Source organism: Nomascus leucogenys, chromosome 3, assembly GCF_006542625.1.
Source record: "Nomascus leucogenys isolate Asia chromosome 3, Asia_NLE_v1, whole genome shotgun sequence".
Taxonomy (NCBI): Eukaryota; Metazoa; Chordata; class Mammalia; order Primates; family Hylobatidae; genus Nomascus; species Nomascus leucogenys.
The window spans coordinates 46,094,351-46,109,816 of NC_044383.1; the positions used below are offsets into that span (position 1 = coordinate 46,094,351).

Consider the following 15,466-nt stretch of genomic DNA (forward strand, 5'->3'; position numbering starts at 1 on the left):
CATCATGTAGGCCACAGGGCTGGAGGAAAGCCATGCTTCCATGCTTCCAGCTATTTTTCAAGAGCTAGACTGATAGCAACTAGACTTGAAAAGTGAGTATTACTGACTTTCCTATCTCCAGCAGGTGACTGAGGCAAAAATTGGCAGTCTATTTGAAAAGTTCCACAGTGTTGGCTGGTCTACCCTCATTTTCCTAACTATAAAAACCTGAAGTCTTGCAACCAGAGTAATAGGGATGTATTAATAGAATCCTAGCTGCTTCTGGAACCTATATCTAAATCTGGGAGTTTTGTGTATTATCTCTTAGCAAGGAAAAGGCAGAGAAGGCTGTTTTTTCTATCTTACTTTTTTATGTCCTGCCCCAAGGATCTCAATTTCTCTTCTCAGAGTCTTTTCAGTCTCATAGCACTGAAGTAGGAAGAAAAGCTGAGACAGTTGTTTCTTCCCACTATAAATGGCACTGGGTGGTGTGACTATCTAAAATAGACTAATTAGAAAACCAGGCCCTTAACCTAATTTTCATAATGCAAATACTGACAGAAAGCTTCAGGGAGCAAAGCTGCACAGACAGAAGAGAAAAAAACACTATCCTGTCTCACCAAAACTAGGCTTCTCATCTCAGGAAGGCAAAAGACAGAAAAATATCTAAGAGAAAGAATCCAACAGGTGTGGCGGCTCACACTTGCAATCCCAGCACTTTGGGAGGTTGCGGTGAGAGGATTGCTTGAGCCTAGGAGTTCAAAACCAGCCTGCACAATATATTGAGACCCTGTCTCTACAAAAGATAAAAAAAAATTATCAGGGCATGGTGTCAAACATCCGTAGTCCCAGCTACTTGGGAGGCTGATGTGGGAGGATCACTTGAGGCCAGGAGGTCAAGGCTGCAGTGAGCCATGATTGTGCCATTGCACTCCAGCCTGGGTGACAGAGACTGTATCTCAAAAAATAATAATTAAAAAAAAAATTGGAAAAAGAAAAAGAAACTAATGGTCTCTCAAAGGAAGAGCAACTATGGCTGGAGCAAAATTAGCTGTTTCCAATTAACAACCTTTTTATCAATTAAATAGATTTTCTTATCTGTATGTATCCAAGGATATATTTCACCAGTACATACTTATCTAATTTACATCAAAACTGTATTTTTTCCAGAATATTTGTTGAAAAAGTTTCCCAAAGCACCCAAATTGTTAATGCAGAGAAAAATCTATACTTTCATTCCAACTTAATTTTCCACATTAGCCATCTTAGAAATAATGTAAAATAAATATCCGAATTCAACTTTACCAGTAGTATTACCCAATTCAGAAGGTTGTCATTTTAATGAACAAATATTTATTCTCCCAGTACAACAAACAAAAGTGTGAACATGGATTGCTTGGGTCTAAATGGCTTAAAATCTGGGAAAGGGCCGGGTGCAGTGGCTCATGCTTGTAATCGCAGCACTTTGGGAGACCGATGTGGGAGGACCACTTGAGCCCAGGAGTTCAAAATCAGCCTGAGTAACAACAGTGAGACCCCATCTCTACAATAAACTTAAAAATTAGCCGGGCATGGTGGAGTGTGCCTGTAGTCCCAGATACTTGGGAGGCTGAGGTGGGAGGAACACTTGAGCTGCGTTCGAGGCTGCAGTGAGCTATGATGGCACTACTGCACTCCAGGCTGGGCCACAGAGTGAGACTCTGTCTCTAAAAATAAAAATAAAATAAAATCTGAGAATGTAGTACATGGAAGATGTTGAATTGAGGCTAGTTTAAAGAATAAAATTAAGAATCCTTCTATCTTAAAATAATTTCAGTAATGACAAAATAGTTATAGTTTTTAAAATTAACCTCTTCCCAAGTTGTCCAGTATGGAACTCAAACTATATCTTTAACTGGAAGAATATGACATCTCTTTTCCTGATGTGGAGTTCTGTCAAAAATACTACTATTCTCACACATACACAGAACAAAGCATAGCTAAATAGACTGAAGAGTGAAAGAGGCTGCCACATGAATGGAAGGAAACAAATGAATATGAGAAAAAGAACAGTTAACAGAGAGTTGGGTGATCTGTGATCTAAGTTCAGGGTAATAGTTAGATATAAGCAAATTGTATATGCAAGTAATGCAAATATTTTCAGCTTACATTTGGCAAAAGACAGTCCAAATTCCCACTATCATTAATGAACCACATGAAATACCATCTTACAAAAAACGTGTTCTAAAACTGTACAGTTTATAATCTGGTTAGGTTATATGTAACTCTCACATCTCTAAGGGCATGCATTAGCAGTTCTGCAGTTTACAAAAGGAAAGCATTCAAATAAAGATATAACAGTGGAATATGCCTGGAAAAAATGAACTACTTTTTCCCTTACACATTGAGTTTTGATTTCAATGTTAAAATTAAGATCAAGATCATCGACAAAAGCAGTATCAAGTAAGTGTGTGTTGGAGAGCAGGAACTTCAAAATGATGACATGACCATAGAAAACACTAAATACAGTACAATGCACACGTAGCTATAGATGAGACAGAAAAATGGCTAATATCCACAGAAATTAATCAACCAAAATGTCAAATCATTAAAAATTAAATTTTGGCAAAACTGAGTAATTTGGTCACCTATTACAAATGAACTCTTGTTAGCCAAAGATTTTTTTCAATGTTCAACTCTTCACATATTCTATCCTAGATAATACCTTTAGTTTTTATCTTGAGATTCTCATTTTAGACATTTCCTAAATAACACCAGAATATCACAACTTCTGTAACTCTAGCAAAAATGGACCACGCTTAACCTCCATCCAGTATTTTCATATGAAATATTTAAAATACATCTTTATAGAGTCAAAGATGACTATATAGTCCTATTGAACAATGAAATTTAATTCCTATGAAACTTTCATAGTCTTTGATATTTTGAAAAGTATTCAAAGGATACAAAATATTAAGTGTTATACAATAAATGTTTTCAGATCTTTTAAAATAAACTCCTTGAATAAAAAAAAAAAAACCCTAAGTTCATTCATCTTTATATGCTCACAGACTAAATGTATAGTGTTTGTATATAAAAGTACGCAACAGGCATTGATAAATTGAAGGTATTAATTTGCAATAAATGATCAGGATTTTTAAAAGTTTTGAAAAACAAACAGAGCAGTTAAATTACTAATTCAAGAATGATACAGAGAATGTAAGTCTTTGTATAGAAAAATGTAAAACTCCCACAATACTGCAAGCTTCCAGAATCAAGTATGCAGTGCAATGATGAATACTGAATTTTATGTATTCCTAGGCAGGGTATAGGGGTAATAGAATCATGGAGGTATATAAAAGTCCTCAAAACAGCTTATTTAAATCTAAAACAAATGTTATAATGTTAACTTTGATAAAACAGGATGGATATGGGTGCTCATCATTTTGTTTTCTTGTCTGCATATTTACATTTTTTTAAAGAAATGAGAACACTGAAACTTTGCAGGATCAGCAGTGTGTATTAATGCATCAGCAGCATTTACCAGCTAATCATCTATTTTATAAAACATCATTCATTTGAAGATCTCTGATCTAAAGATCAGGGATCTCTGCATCTCATAATTTCAATATACAGTTGTGACACTTAGATTTACAATTGAGTACAATTTTTCCTCCACTGGTATTTAATTCCATGACTCACCACCCTATAGCCTGAAAGGAACACAAATGGCATGTGTTAGTTTAATCCAAAATTTTTCAAAGTACATTCTCATTTACAATTGTCATAGATTGTAAATTGTCATAGATTATAAATGAGAAACTTTGAAAAATTTTGGATTAAACTAACACATGCCATTGGGTTCTTTCAGGCTACAGGGTGGTGAGTCACAGAATGTACTACATGGAAGATGTTGAATTGAGGCTAGTTTAAAGAATAAAATTAAGAATCCTTTCATCTTAAAATACATTATTTCGGTAATGACAAAATAGTTAAACAAAGTTTTTAAAGTTAACCTCCTCTCAAGTTTTCCAGTATGGAACTCAAACTATAAATCTTTAATTGGAAGAATACGACATCTCTTTTCCTGCTGTGGAATTACAATGTATGATGACTATAAATGAGAATGTACTCAGGTCAAGCAAGATAGAAAAAACTGTAACCTACTATAATGCCTCCTTTATTCATAACGCACAATAGAACATTAAAAGCCAGAGACATTCCACAGGATAACCCCATGTTTCCCAAGGTCACTTCAACCCAGGATCCTTTCTTTCTAACATTTATTTCTTCTTTCTAGAATTTGTGTTCTGAGGAGAATATTTTATATATCATATCCATTCGGGAATAATTCAGTTTCTGAAAATCCCATGTTGAAATGGTCCTTTTTCATTTTTTCAGAGCACACATACTATATTTACAGCTCCCAATGTTTGTCAGCTTGTTTCTTTTACTTACTCATTAGTGCTACCTTTGTTAACCTTAGAAGATCTATTCAAAAAGGTATTGGCAAGGTCACATAACCCAACAGTTAATATGATATCATTTTAAAGGTGTCCCTGGGTCATATTTTGCAAACCAAAAGCAACACGAGGTTTTCTTACTAATAGAGAAAGCATTAAAAATCTTTTTATCTTTTCTCTAAATTAGCATATGTTAACTTCATTGGCTAAAAAACAAATGACTAAGCATTAACTAGAAAATATTTTGACTATGGGCGATAAAAAAGATCTTATTGCCATTTTTTTTTAAGTCTCAAACTGATTTTTCCAATTTTATCAACTGAAGTTTGGCTTGAAAATATCCTAATCCAAGTCACATATGACAATCTGTACATAGACACATGGATATCCTTAACATGTATTGGTTTTCCTATGGTCTGTCTCCTCGAAAGCAAAGTACTGTAAAACTAGTAAGAGGAGACTCCAGTAGGGGATTTTGCTGCATGTTGTTTAATAAGAGTAACCACATATTTTTAAGAAAAATCTAAGATTTTCCTTTGAAATATATTACCTTTAAGGTATATATGAATTAAAATAAAATGCATTAACAAATCCATTATTTGAGGAAATTTCTATTCAAAGAAAATTGCTTTAAATTGCCAGGTGACAATAGCAAAGACTTGGAACCAACCCAAATGTCCATCAATGATAGACCGGATTAAGAAAATGTGGCACATATACACCATGGAATACTATGCAGCCATAAAAAAAGGATGAGTTCATGTCCTTTGTAGGGACATGGATGAAGCTGGAAACCATCATTCTCAGCAAACTATCGCAAGAACAAAAAACCAAACACCGCATGTTCTCACTCATAGGTGGGAATTGAACAATGAGAACACTTGGACACAGGAAGGGGAACATCACACATCGGGGCCTGTCATGGGGTGGGGGGAGGGGGGAGGGATAGCATTAGGAGATATACCTAATGTAAATGACAAGTTAATGGGTGCCGCACACCAACATGGTGCATGCATACATATGTAACAAACCTGCATGTTGTGCACATGTACCCTAGAACTTAAAAGTATAATAAAAAAATTAAAAAAAAATTGCCAGGTGAGTCAAAGCTGCTTGAATTTCCAAACTTTTACCATCAATTATTGATTGTATTTTGACACGGAGAAGAGAAAAGTCCTGGTAGTAAAGTCACAAGAATTTTCTTTATTATAGCAAATACTTTCATGGCATTTGACAGAACTCAGAACTATTTATAAAGAAAGAAAGAAAAATCAAACAACCAAAAGATACATTTCATGTAATAGGAAAATATAAAAATAGAAGCCAAGTGACAGAATGAAAAAGTTAGCTAAGCAATGGATTTGAAAAACTTCGATTCTAACTATCTGACTTGTTGCTAATTGTCCAAACATATAATAATTTAAGGTGGTCTTTTCAGACTTCCTAGAAGTAAAAAGGAATTATTGAAAAAATGTTCAAATATTTTATAAATAAATACCAAAAATATTTATTTTCATTGTACTTTCTGACTTGCTTCAGTGAAGGTGTCCTTTTACAACAGTCTGTTTCTTGTTTCAAATTCTCATCTAGAGATGTTGCTTTCTTCCAGAGTGACACTCCTAGCTTACCACAATATTCCTGATTAAGAAAACGCTAGAGCTGTCCTACCTGAGGAAAAGAAGAGAGAACTGCAGAACAATCTGTAAAGTTCCTAGACAGTTCAATCAAGTTAAGGATGGTCCAAATGAGATATTTTGTTACTCCAGCACTTTTCAAGTGTTATTATGAAATCACAATTCTATCTCAGTGTGAGATTTCTTATATAAGTAGGAAGAATTTCATTTCTGTAAACATTTGCAGGGCCAGCTGTTTCTCTAAATAGATTTGTTTCCCCTTAAGAGAGCTGCTCCAGTGAAAAATCTTTTCTTACATCTCATGTCCAAACCCAGAGAGAAACCCAATGTTTTTCTGTGAAAAGACAGAAATACTCAAGTAATATAAAAGCTTCCTGTAATCAAGGAATTGCCTACCTATTACAAGCATGTAATCACTCCTTGCAGATTCCTAAAGAATTAAAAATGTTCTTCAGTTACTCATAGTTCATCAGATGTACTGTTAGCCCTTGCTAATTCACATTCTTCACTGGTTTGACAACTCTGAAGGATATCCTTGTAGTGGTTCTTCAGATCTTCATAAAATGAAACAGTTTCTTGTGAGTGAGCCAAAGGTAGCACCTTTTCATTTAATAACATCTGCACTTGGAATTGTTCTTTAGGAGTCTTAGCATTTTCACAGTGGTAAAGCACAAATATCAGGTTCGATGCATAAGGTACAATGTGACCGCTTCGGAACTTCCGATGCATTTGTTCCTTGTAATTGTAAGCTGTTAGGGGTTCCTTGTCTTTGAAGTAGCCCATGAGAGAAAGCAGTGGAAGAAGGGTCTCTGCATGACCAAATTGGAGGATGACTGGAGAAGAAATTGGCTGAGACCTTCAAACAGAAATTAACAGCAAATAAGGTATATACATTAATGTCATAGAACATAGTATTTACACTTAGGACTAACTTTCCCATCTTTTTTTAGTTTAAGTGATCCCATCTATTTTTTTAAATCTTTATATACATTACTCAAGCATACAGCTGAAATTCCGTGTGGCAGAGAACTAAACTTTTTATACTGGAAGCTGAGTTCCGAAATTCAGGATCGCTGTACTGTTGTAAATCCATATAAAACAGTGTGCATACATATTTTCCTTTAAGTTTAAAGAGAGAGAAGTGTCTTATAGATATGGGAACTTGAAACAGATGTGTATTTCAACACTGTATTGCCTTTCTGTGCATAAAACTGAGCAACCTGGCCCTTAGTAAATATTACTCCATGGAGCTCTTTTGAATAAAGTGTTATTATTTTATTTATATCTAGGGAATAAGAACAAGCACTATTCAGTAAATGTCTTATCAAGTCTGAACAGGATTACATGGTAATTCATGTAATCCTTCAATGGTTTACAAAACCCACAAAAGGTTAGTGATGTAACCTATTGTGGCTGAAACAATGTGTCTCTGGTTGGGAGTGGGAGTATAAAGTGCCAGGAATACAAACCACTTTCAACACTGAGCTAAATCAATTCTTTTTCTTGAAGTTTTCTATGATTTTTTTTTCTGGTAAAGAATTTTTATAAGAAGCAGTGAATGACTGCTTAGCCTTTTCCCTACCTTTATAGAAAAAATACTATTTTTCTTAAATATAATTTGTAAACCTATTCAAACATGACTGTCTGAATTTTGCCACCACTCATCAGGTTATCAATTTAGTGCATCTGGATTTTCTGGGAGGATAGAAGCAGCAGTTCTAGACCTTCCTGATTCCCTCTGCCCCCAACACACACAAACACAGCAAGCAGATAGCAAATCCAAAAACCCATGGGAAACATTTACAACATAACTAGGTGGAAAAGTGTTCTCTACGAACCACTCCAAGTAGCATCCAACCTCAAGCACTAGATATTATCAGTATCTGTTGAAGAAAGCAGAGAGAAGCCACAGAGCATCTGAGCAATCTGAGAACAGGAGAATCCCAACCAGCCCACAGGTATTCACTGGAAGTGCTGTGTGTGAATTGGATATAGCAGCTCAAATTGGGAAGTATTTAGTCCTCTCCAGGACTTGGTGAGTGCAAGGCAGGCCTACAGTGAGGCCTGGGGCTGGAGAAACCTGGAGCTCCTGTGAACTCTCCAAACACAGGGCTCACACTAGAGAAACTGCTGGGAGTGGAATTTCAGCCAAGCAGGAGAGGGACAGAAGAGATAAAGGAAAAAGTAAGTCTAGATGAAAGTGGGGGGAAGGGAACAGAACCAGGAAATCTCAGAAAACAACCCATCACACTTCTGAACAGTACACACACCAGAATGGGGGCTCTGTGAGAAGAGACAAGCAATCTGACACAAACCTTTTTCTAAATGTTCAGGAAAACAATTCATATTAAAATAACTACACAAAAGTGTGTAAGAAAAAATAAGGAGCAGAATAACTTCCATAAAAAGAGTATGCTAGAAATATATACTCAAAAAGTACACTGAAACTGTTAACAGTATTTCAAAACAAACTAAAAGACAATTATTCACTACTTTCAGATTAATATTCTCTAAAAGGTGTAAAACTTAAAAGCCATTCATCAACAGGAGCTTACCAAGCCTCTCTTCATAACTGGTATACTTTAATTAGGTCATCTAAAATACCTAACACCTGTATTTATTTCCAAGAAGCAACCTCTTAGGTCTGAAGTTACCAAGCAGTAGCATTCAGAACACAGCCATATTTAGTTTGACCAGCATAAGTATTTTTAAATCTTACATTACTTATCAGTATTTAAAAATTGAGAGGTTTAAGATTCTTAAAAATCCAGATTTTTGCTCTTCTTAGAAATCTGAAAGATCTGGCAACACAAGTCCACATATACCCATAAGACCATAATCAGCTAAACAGGAATAAGGTTACCCACCCTGTAGAGAGGGCACATACTTGTTGCACAGCACATGTATCATTCCACATTGTCTAACATAGGATGAATTCATTCCGTTGTTACTTGCCTGGCCCCTTTATACATCTGAGTATATTCAAGTCTAAGCTAACACTACTGTCACCATCTAAATAATGAAATTTAATAAGGATACAAGTTAAAAGAAAAACAAGTAATATAAATATACTGGTTTACATTTTAAATCCTTTAGCCATTAGGTAGAAACCTCAAAGCCAGAAGCAATCCTAAATTCAACTTTCAGTTATTGCTCTCCATGGAATCTATTAGCACACAAAACAGGTCAGGGAGGATAGCAGCAATAGCAGCAACACCTCCACTGTCTAACCAGAAGAATTTACTGTTAGTAACTCTCTCCTCTTTCCCCCACGGAAGAACTCTAAGAAACTGGGGACAAGATATGACAATATATCCAAACTATTGTCATTTCAGCAAGTAATTTATACGCCATTAGTAAACTTTACATTCTTTTTTCTACCAAGTGTCTGAGATCCAGTGCATAATTTACACTATGGACAGCTTCACTCAGACCAGCCGCTTTTTAAGCACCAAACCACCACATGTTGCTGGTGGCTACTGTGTTGGAGAGCACAGGACAGAGAGTGGTATGGACAGTCTTACATACTTAGATTCAAAAGTTAATCAAATGAATAGCAAATACGAGAAAAGATACAAGACAAATAAAAACACACACATGAAAACTATAAATTGGGGGAAGGAAAGAGACCAAAAGGGCTATGCACAAATTATGAGTTCAAAGTTCTATTAATTGCATCCAAGCTATAGAAGAAATTAAATCTAGACTGTGACTCAAATTTAAGTTGTAAATTTCAAGGTTCCTTGGGTTTATACAAAAGGCAGTAAACACCTTCCCCCCTTTTTTTACTGCCTTACTGTCAGTGATATGTTAAAATCAATGAATTCTTCAGAAGAAATTTGAGGAAAATTATACTTAAAAATGCTTATTGGAAGTTTTATGGGAAATCAAGGAAGTTTACATATTAGATTCTCACAGTAAACCATCCCATCAAAAATAAATTACTGTCTTCTACCATTTGATGAATCCAATTTGTTTTAAAATTGTATTTTAGAATTCCAGAAAATTTTCAATAGGAAGGAAAAGTGCTAACTTTCTATAGAGTCCATAAGTATTGATTATCTTCTTACATAGAGCAATGTCTATTATACAAATTTGAAACACATCAAAAAAAACCCCTAATATCTTAAAGGTCTAGTTAAATGCACTAGTAAAACAATAATAAGACAAGGGTAATAGTTTAAAAAAAGTAGAGCCATTAAAAGCAAGAACAAGATTTTGCTTAGAAATTGAAATGTGCCTATAGGGAATAATACACTTACAATTTTATTTTTATAATTTACATATTTTTACAATAACCAAGTATAAATATTTTAAGTTTGTGATAATGAAAACTATTAAAAAAGAGCACAATTTCATTTATAATAATTATTTTTCTACTTTTACCCTTTGTGACTTAACGTAGGTTGCTACTCAAGAAAAAGCCGCTGGCTGATGATGCTCATATTCATACAAAAGGCCCTGGGCAAATTAGCCGCACTCAACTTTCCAAAACGTAATAAAGAAGAGACTTTTCAAAGGATCCATTTGGTTAATTTGTTAGATGTGACAGGCCCTGTCATTTCACGCCAAGTGCCAGGCACCATGCTAGTTTTTTCTTCTTGGAGGGGGAGGGGAGAGGAGAATAGTGGGATAAAAGAACAAGAAACACAAACGAAACATTTCTGGCTCTTGCAGATTCGCATGTGTCTGTTAGAGAAACCCAGAGAACAAATCCTTCTGTCTAAGGAAGAATTGAACGCGCTTTGCTGAGGAGGTGATGTTTGAGCTGGGTCATGAATACACTCCTACTAAGTCTTAAAACAGAAATGCTGCTCATTGCAGCCTTAGCGAAGCAATTGCTTACCCTATGATATAGGTTCTATCATACCCTTTTAGAGAGGGAAAAACTAAGCAGCTTGAAAACTAGAGGGCATAACTTAGTTGTGAGCAAATTTTAGGGCAGATTACTCAATCTCTCTAAGGCTTCATTCCTGCCGAATGAAGATAAGCTACTTCCCTTGCAAAGCTGTTGGATTTGAGCTACAGAAAAATACTCGCATATTTGCTATCACATATTGATCGATGGCTCTATGGTAGTGTTTGCCACAGAGCCATTGATCAATCTGTGATAGCAAACAGCCACAGTGGCAGCAAGAGCCACAGCAGTTCTAGCAGTGAAGTGACCCAGCACTAGATTCTAGTTTAGAATCTAGGAGATGAGTTCAAGTCAGTTCTCCTAAAATATTAGTACCTAACACTTTAAAGGTAAACACGGTATCAAGTAACAAACTCATTTCATTGAAGAGCATATTTTAAAATTCATCAGATATCCGAAAGTGCTAAAGATCCAAATGCAAAAGCAAAACCACGGGTATACCATAAATTAAATTATATGGAAACAATTTATACCAAAAAATTTTACTTGGAAAAACCTTAATGCCTTTTATAAGAAAATACTTGTTTATGAGGAGTAGAGTAAATCATTTAGGAACTTAGTCACTTCTTAGTCACTTAAATTTATTTTCAAACCATTGCTGATTAAAATCATTTAAAATCAAGTAATCCCAGCACTTAGGTCGTGGGCAGATCTCTTGAGGCCAAGAGTTTGAGAACAGGTGGGCCAACCTAGTAAAACCCCATCTCTATCAAATATACAAAAAAATTAGCTGGGTGTGGTGGCACATGACTGTAGTCCAAGCTACTCAGGAGGCAAAGGCAGAAGAATCACTTGACCCAGGGGGCAGTGGTCGCAGTGAGCCAAGATCGTGTCACTGCACTCTAGCCCGGGTGACAGAGCGAGAATCTGTCTCGGAAAAAAAAGAAAAATCATTTAAAATCAAATCAGTTCTTATTTGTGGGAAGAAACACAGTATTTCAACATACTGACTGAGGAAGACTCCATTGTCAGTGCTTAGTAACACTCTTCAGCAACATGCAGTTTGGCAAAAGCACATGTAAAATCCCGCAAAATTTTTTAAAAATGATATTTTTTCCTTGTTTTTGTTTAAAGATACAGGAGCTCGCTCTGTCACCCGGGCTGGAATACAGTGGTATGATCATGGCTCACTGCAGCCTTGACCTCCTGGGCTCAAGCGCTCTTCCCACGTAGGCCTCCCAAGTAACTAGGACCACAGGAGCGCACCACCACGCCCAACTATTTCTTAATTTTTTTTTGTAGAAATGGGGTCTTATTGCCCAAGCTGGTCTTGAACTCCTGGCCCCAAGTGATGCTCTCACCTCGGCCTCCCAAAGTGCTGGGATCATAGGTGTGAGCCACCACGCCCAGCTGATTGTTTCTTAAATAAGGCATCAATTCTTTTCCAACAATGCAAAGGCAAAGACCACATTTCTCAAGTTTTTCTTCTGAAATGAACACGCAATAAGAAAAAAATATTCAATGAAAAGCACAGTTCTATAAAAAGCTGATTGAGATAGTTCGGCAGAACGTGTTTCTCAAGATGCAGGTCACAAGGACCCTGCTGATAAAACAGGATGTGGTAAAGAAGCCAGCCACAACCAGCCAGAATCAAGAGGGCAATGACAGTGACCTCTGCTCATCCTCAATGATCCTCACTGCTCATTATGTGCTAATTAGAATACATGAGCATGCTAAAAGACACTCCCATCTGTGCCGTGACAGTTTACAGATGCCATGGCAACTCCTGGAAGTTACCCTATAAGGTCTAAAAAGGGAAGGAACCCTTGGTCCCGACAATTCCCTACCCTTTCCCAGAAAACTCATGAATAATCCACTCCTTGTTTAGCATACGATTAATAAATAACCATAAAAAATAGCCAACCAGCAGCCCTCAAGGCTACTCTGCCTATGTGGCAGCCTCCCTTTTATTCCTTTACTTTTTAATAAACTTGCTTTCGCTCTACTCTTTTGGCTCACTCTTGAATTCTTGCCTCCGTGAAGCCAAGAACCATGTGGCCTCTGGGGCTGAATCCCAATTTTGCCCTATGACATGATCACTAATGATGTAAGCCTCTAAGCAGATGAACAAAGACAAGGGTGTATGCATCTAAATTTTTACTCTTGCTTAGAAGAAAGAGAGTATGTCAATAAATGACAATTTTTAGTCATAAAACCAGTATCTGGGCCAAATCTCCAATCAGTAATTAATAGCTATTTGGAACACTGCATTGAGAAGGATTCTGAGGTTGTATCCAGACTCAATGTGACCTATTTCATGTTTCTTACACATTCTATTCTCAATTCATGAACCTCCTCTCATTGCCAATCAATCTCTCCATCTTTACCTTTGATTTCCTAGATATAACCAAAATGAGTTTGGTCATTTCTAAGACACTGGATTATAAGACATATTAAAAGAAGATATTTTAAATTAGTATTATGTCCAGGTAAGGTTTCTTAAGAATAAATTTTTTAAAAAGAAAACAAAGTTAGTTTTATGATGCTGCATAATTTTTTTGCTTGACAATATCACTACTAGTGAAGTATAACACAAACATGTATAAAACATAATCACCTAAAACAAATTATCACTTCAAGACATATGTATAAATCACTCCTAAATGTATGTACACAAATCTTTACTGGATACAGGTAAGAATATACTTGGTTTGGTTTATGTCTTTTTTTAAAACAAGTAAAGGAAGCTTGACTATTAAAAATCCCACTTAGAGAAATTTTATCTCAGAGAAAAACAGCTTATAAAATAGAAAAAACTGCCATAATATTTCATATAATATGCTATCAACATGAAACCCTAAGGAGGACATAGGGTTCATAAAACTGAAACCCTAAAGAGGACTTAAAATTACATTTTAGCAACTACATGTTTTATACAATTTTTAAAATCTGACTTTATTCTTGATTTTCCCATTTCAAAAACAGAATTCACCAAATGTCTAGGTTGAGGTTTCAAGGGTAAGAATTACGCACACTCTTAAATAAGTTGCAACAACTAAAAGAATGTTAAGTATTTTTTGCTTTATCTCAAAAGTATTTCCATTACATAACATCTCAGAATATAAATCACTAAAATCTCAAACATAAATGTTTTTCTTTGCTCTTTTGTTTTTCTCAGCCTGAATTCAACTTAGTAACCTTTAATGGTTCAAGGGCAAACTAGAATAAAGATAATAAAGATTACTTTGTAAAGTATTACTATTCATAAATAATCTTTATTATTATCTTTATTCCTCTAGGCTCCATAAGAAAGGAGAGAGGCTTCTTTCTTAAGGTTCCAATGATATTGTGAAATACAATATATATTTGGTCTTTGTTCCTGTTTTCTGGTACAAAACTCCTAAAATCCTTGAAATCTCCAAAGTGCTGTCTTTTTGTATGCTCATGTTGATTGATAGCTTCAGGATGGGGCTGGTCAGCAAAAAGGCAAAGGCATGATTACAGGGTTAGGATTTTCAAGCCCATCCCTCAACCTCAGGGAAGAGGGAGAGGGGCTGAAGGTCAAGTTGATCACCAATGGCCAACAGTTTAATTAATCATGTCTAAGTAATGAGGCCTCCATAAGAACCCTAGAGGACAGGGTTTAGAAAGCTTATGGACAACTGAAAATCTGGAGGTTCCTGGAGGGTGGTGTGGCCCTGGGAGGGCATGGAAGCTCCACATCCCTTCCCCCATACCTCATTTTATGTGTCATTTGTATCCTCTGTAATATCTTTTATACTAAACTGGTAAACATGTTTTCCTGAGCTCTGTGAGCCACTCCTGAAAATTAAGTGAACCCAAAGAGGGGACTGTGAAAACCCCAACTTGAAGCCAGTCAGCAGGTGTTCCAGAGGCCCAGACTTATGACTGGTGTCTGAAAAGGGCAGGGGGCAATCTTGGGGATTGAGTCCTCAACTTGTGAGATCTGATGCTACATCCAGGCAGATAGTGTCAAAATTAGAGGATACCTAGCTGCTGTCTGCTGCTTATTGGTGGGGAACCCCCATCCCCCAACATTGGGTCACAGAAGTTGATATAGTTTGGATGTTTGTCTCCTCCAAATCTCATGCTGAAAAGTGATCCCCAATGTTGAAGGTGGGGCCTAGTGGGAGGTACTGAATCATGGGGACGGATCCCTCTTGAATGGCTTAGTGCCATCCCCTTGGTGATGACTGACTTCTCAGTTAGTTCACATGAAACTCATGGGGAACTATTGTGAAGGCATGATTGTATTTTGAAATGTGGGGATATGAGATTTGGGGGGCCAGGGTTGGAATGATATGGTTTGGATGTTTGTCCCCTCCCAATCTCATGTTGAAATGTGATTCCCAATGTTGGAGGTAGGGCCTAGTGGGAAGAGACTGGGACATGGGGGACCTCTCAAATGGTTTAGCATCATCCCCTTGGTGATAAGTGAGTTCTTGCTCAGTTAGTTCATATGAGATTTGGTTGTGTAAAGGGGCCTGGGACCTCTTCCTTCTCTCACTTTCGCTCCTGCTGTCACCATGTGG

At 36.4% G+C, this 15,466-nt stretch overlaps 1 protein-coding gene across 3 annotated transcripts in view; it reads right to left on the reverse strand.

Moving 5' to 3' along the window:
* Positions 1-5,604: 5,604 nt before the first annotated feature.
* MINPP1 (multiple inositol-polyphosphate phosphatase 1) overlaps positions 5,605-15,466 on the reverse strand; it is a 48,049-nt gene continuing 38,187 nt past the window's right edge. For 2 of the 3 annotated variants that reach the window (XM_003255165.4, XM_003255167.3), the window contains exon 5: positions 5,605-6,911. In XM_003255165.4, the coding sequence (XP_003255213.1) occupies positions 6,515-6,911 (397 nt within the window). In that variant the 3' untranslated portion in view covers positions 5,605-6,514. The remainder of the gene's footprint in view (positions 6,912-15,466) is intronic. The other variant, XM_003255166.4, reaches the window with a different exon arrangement.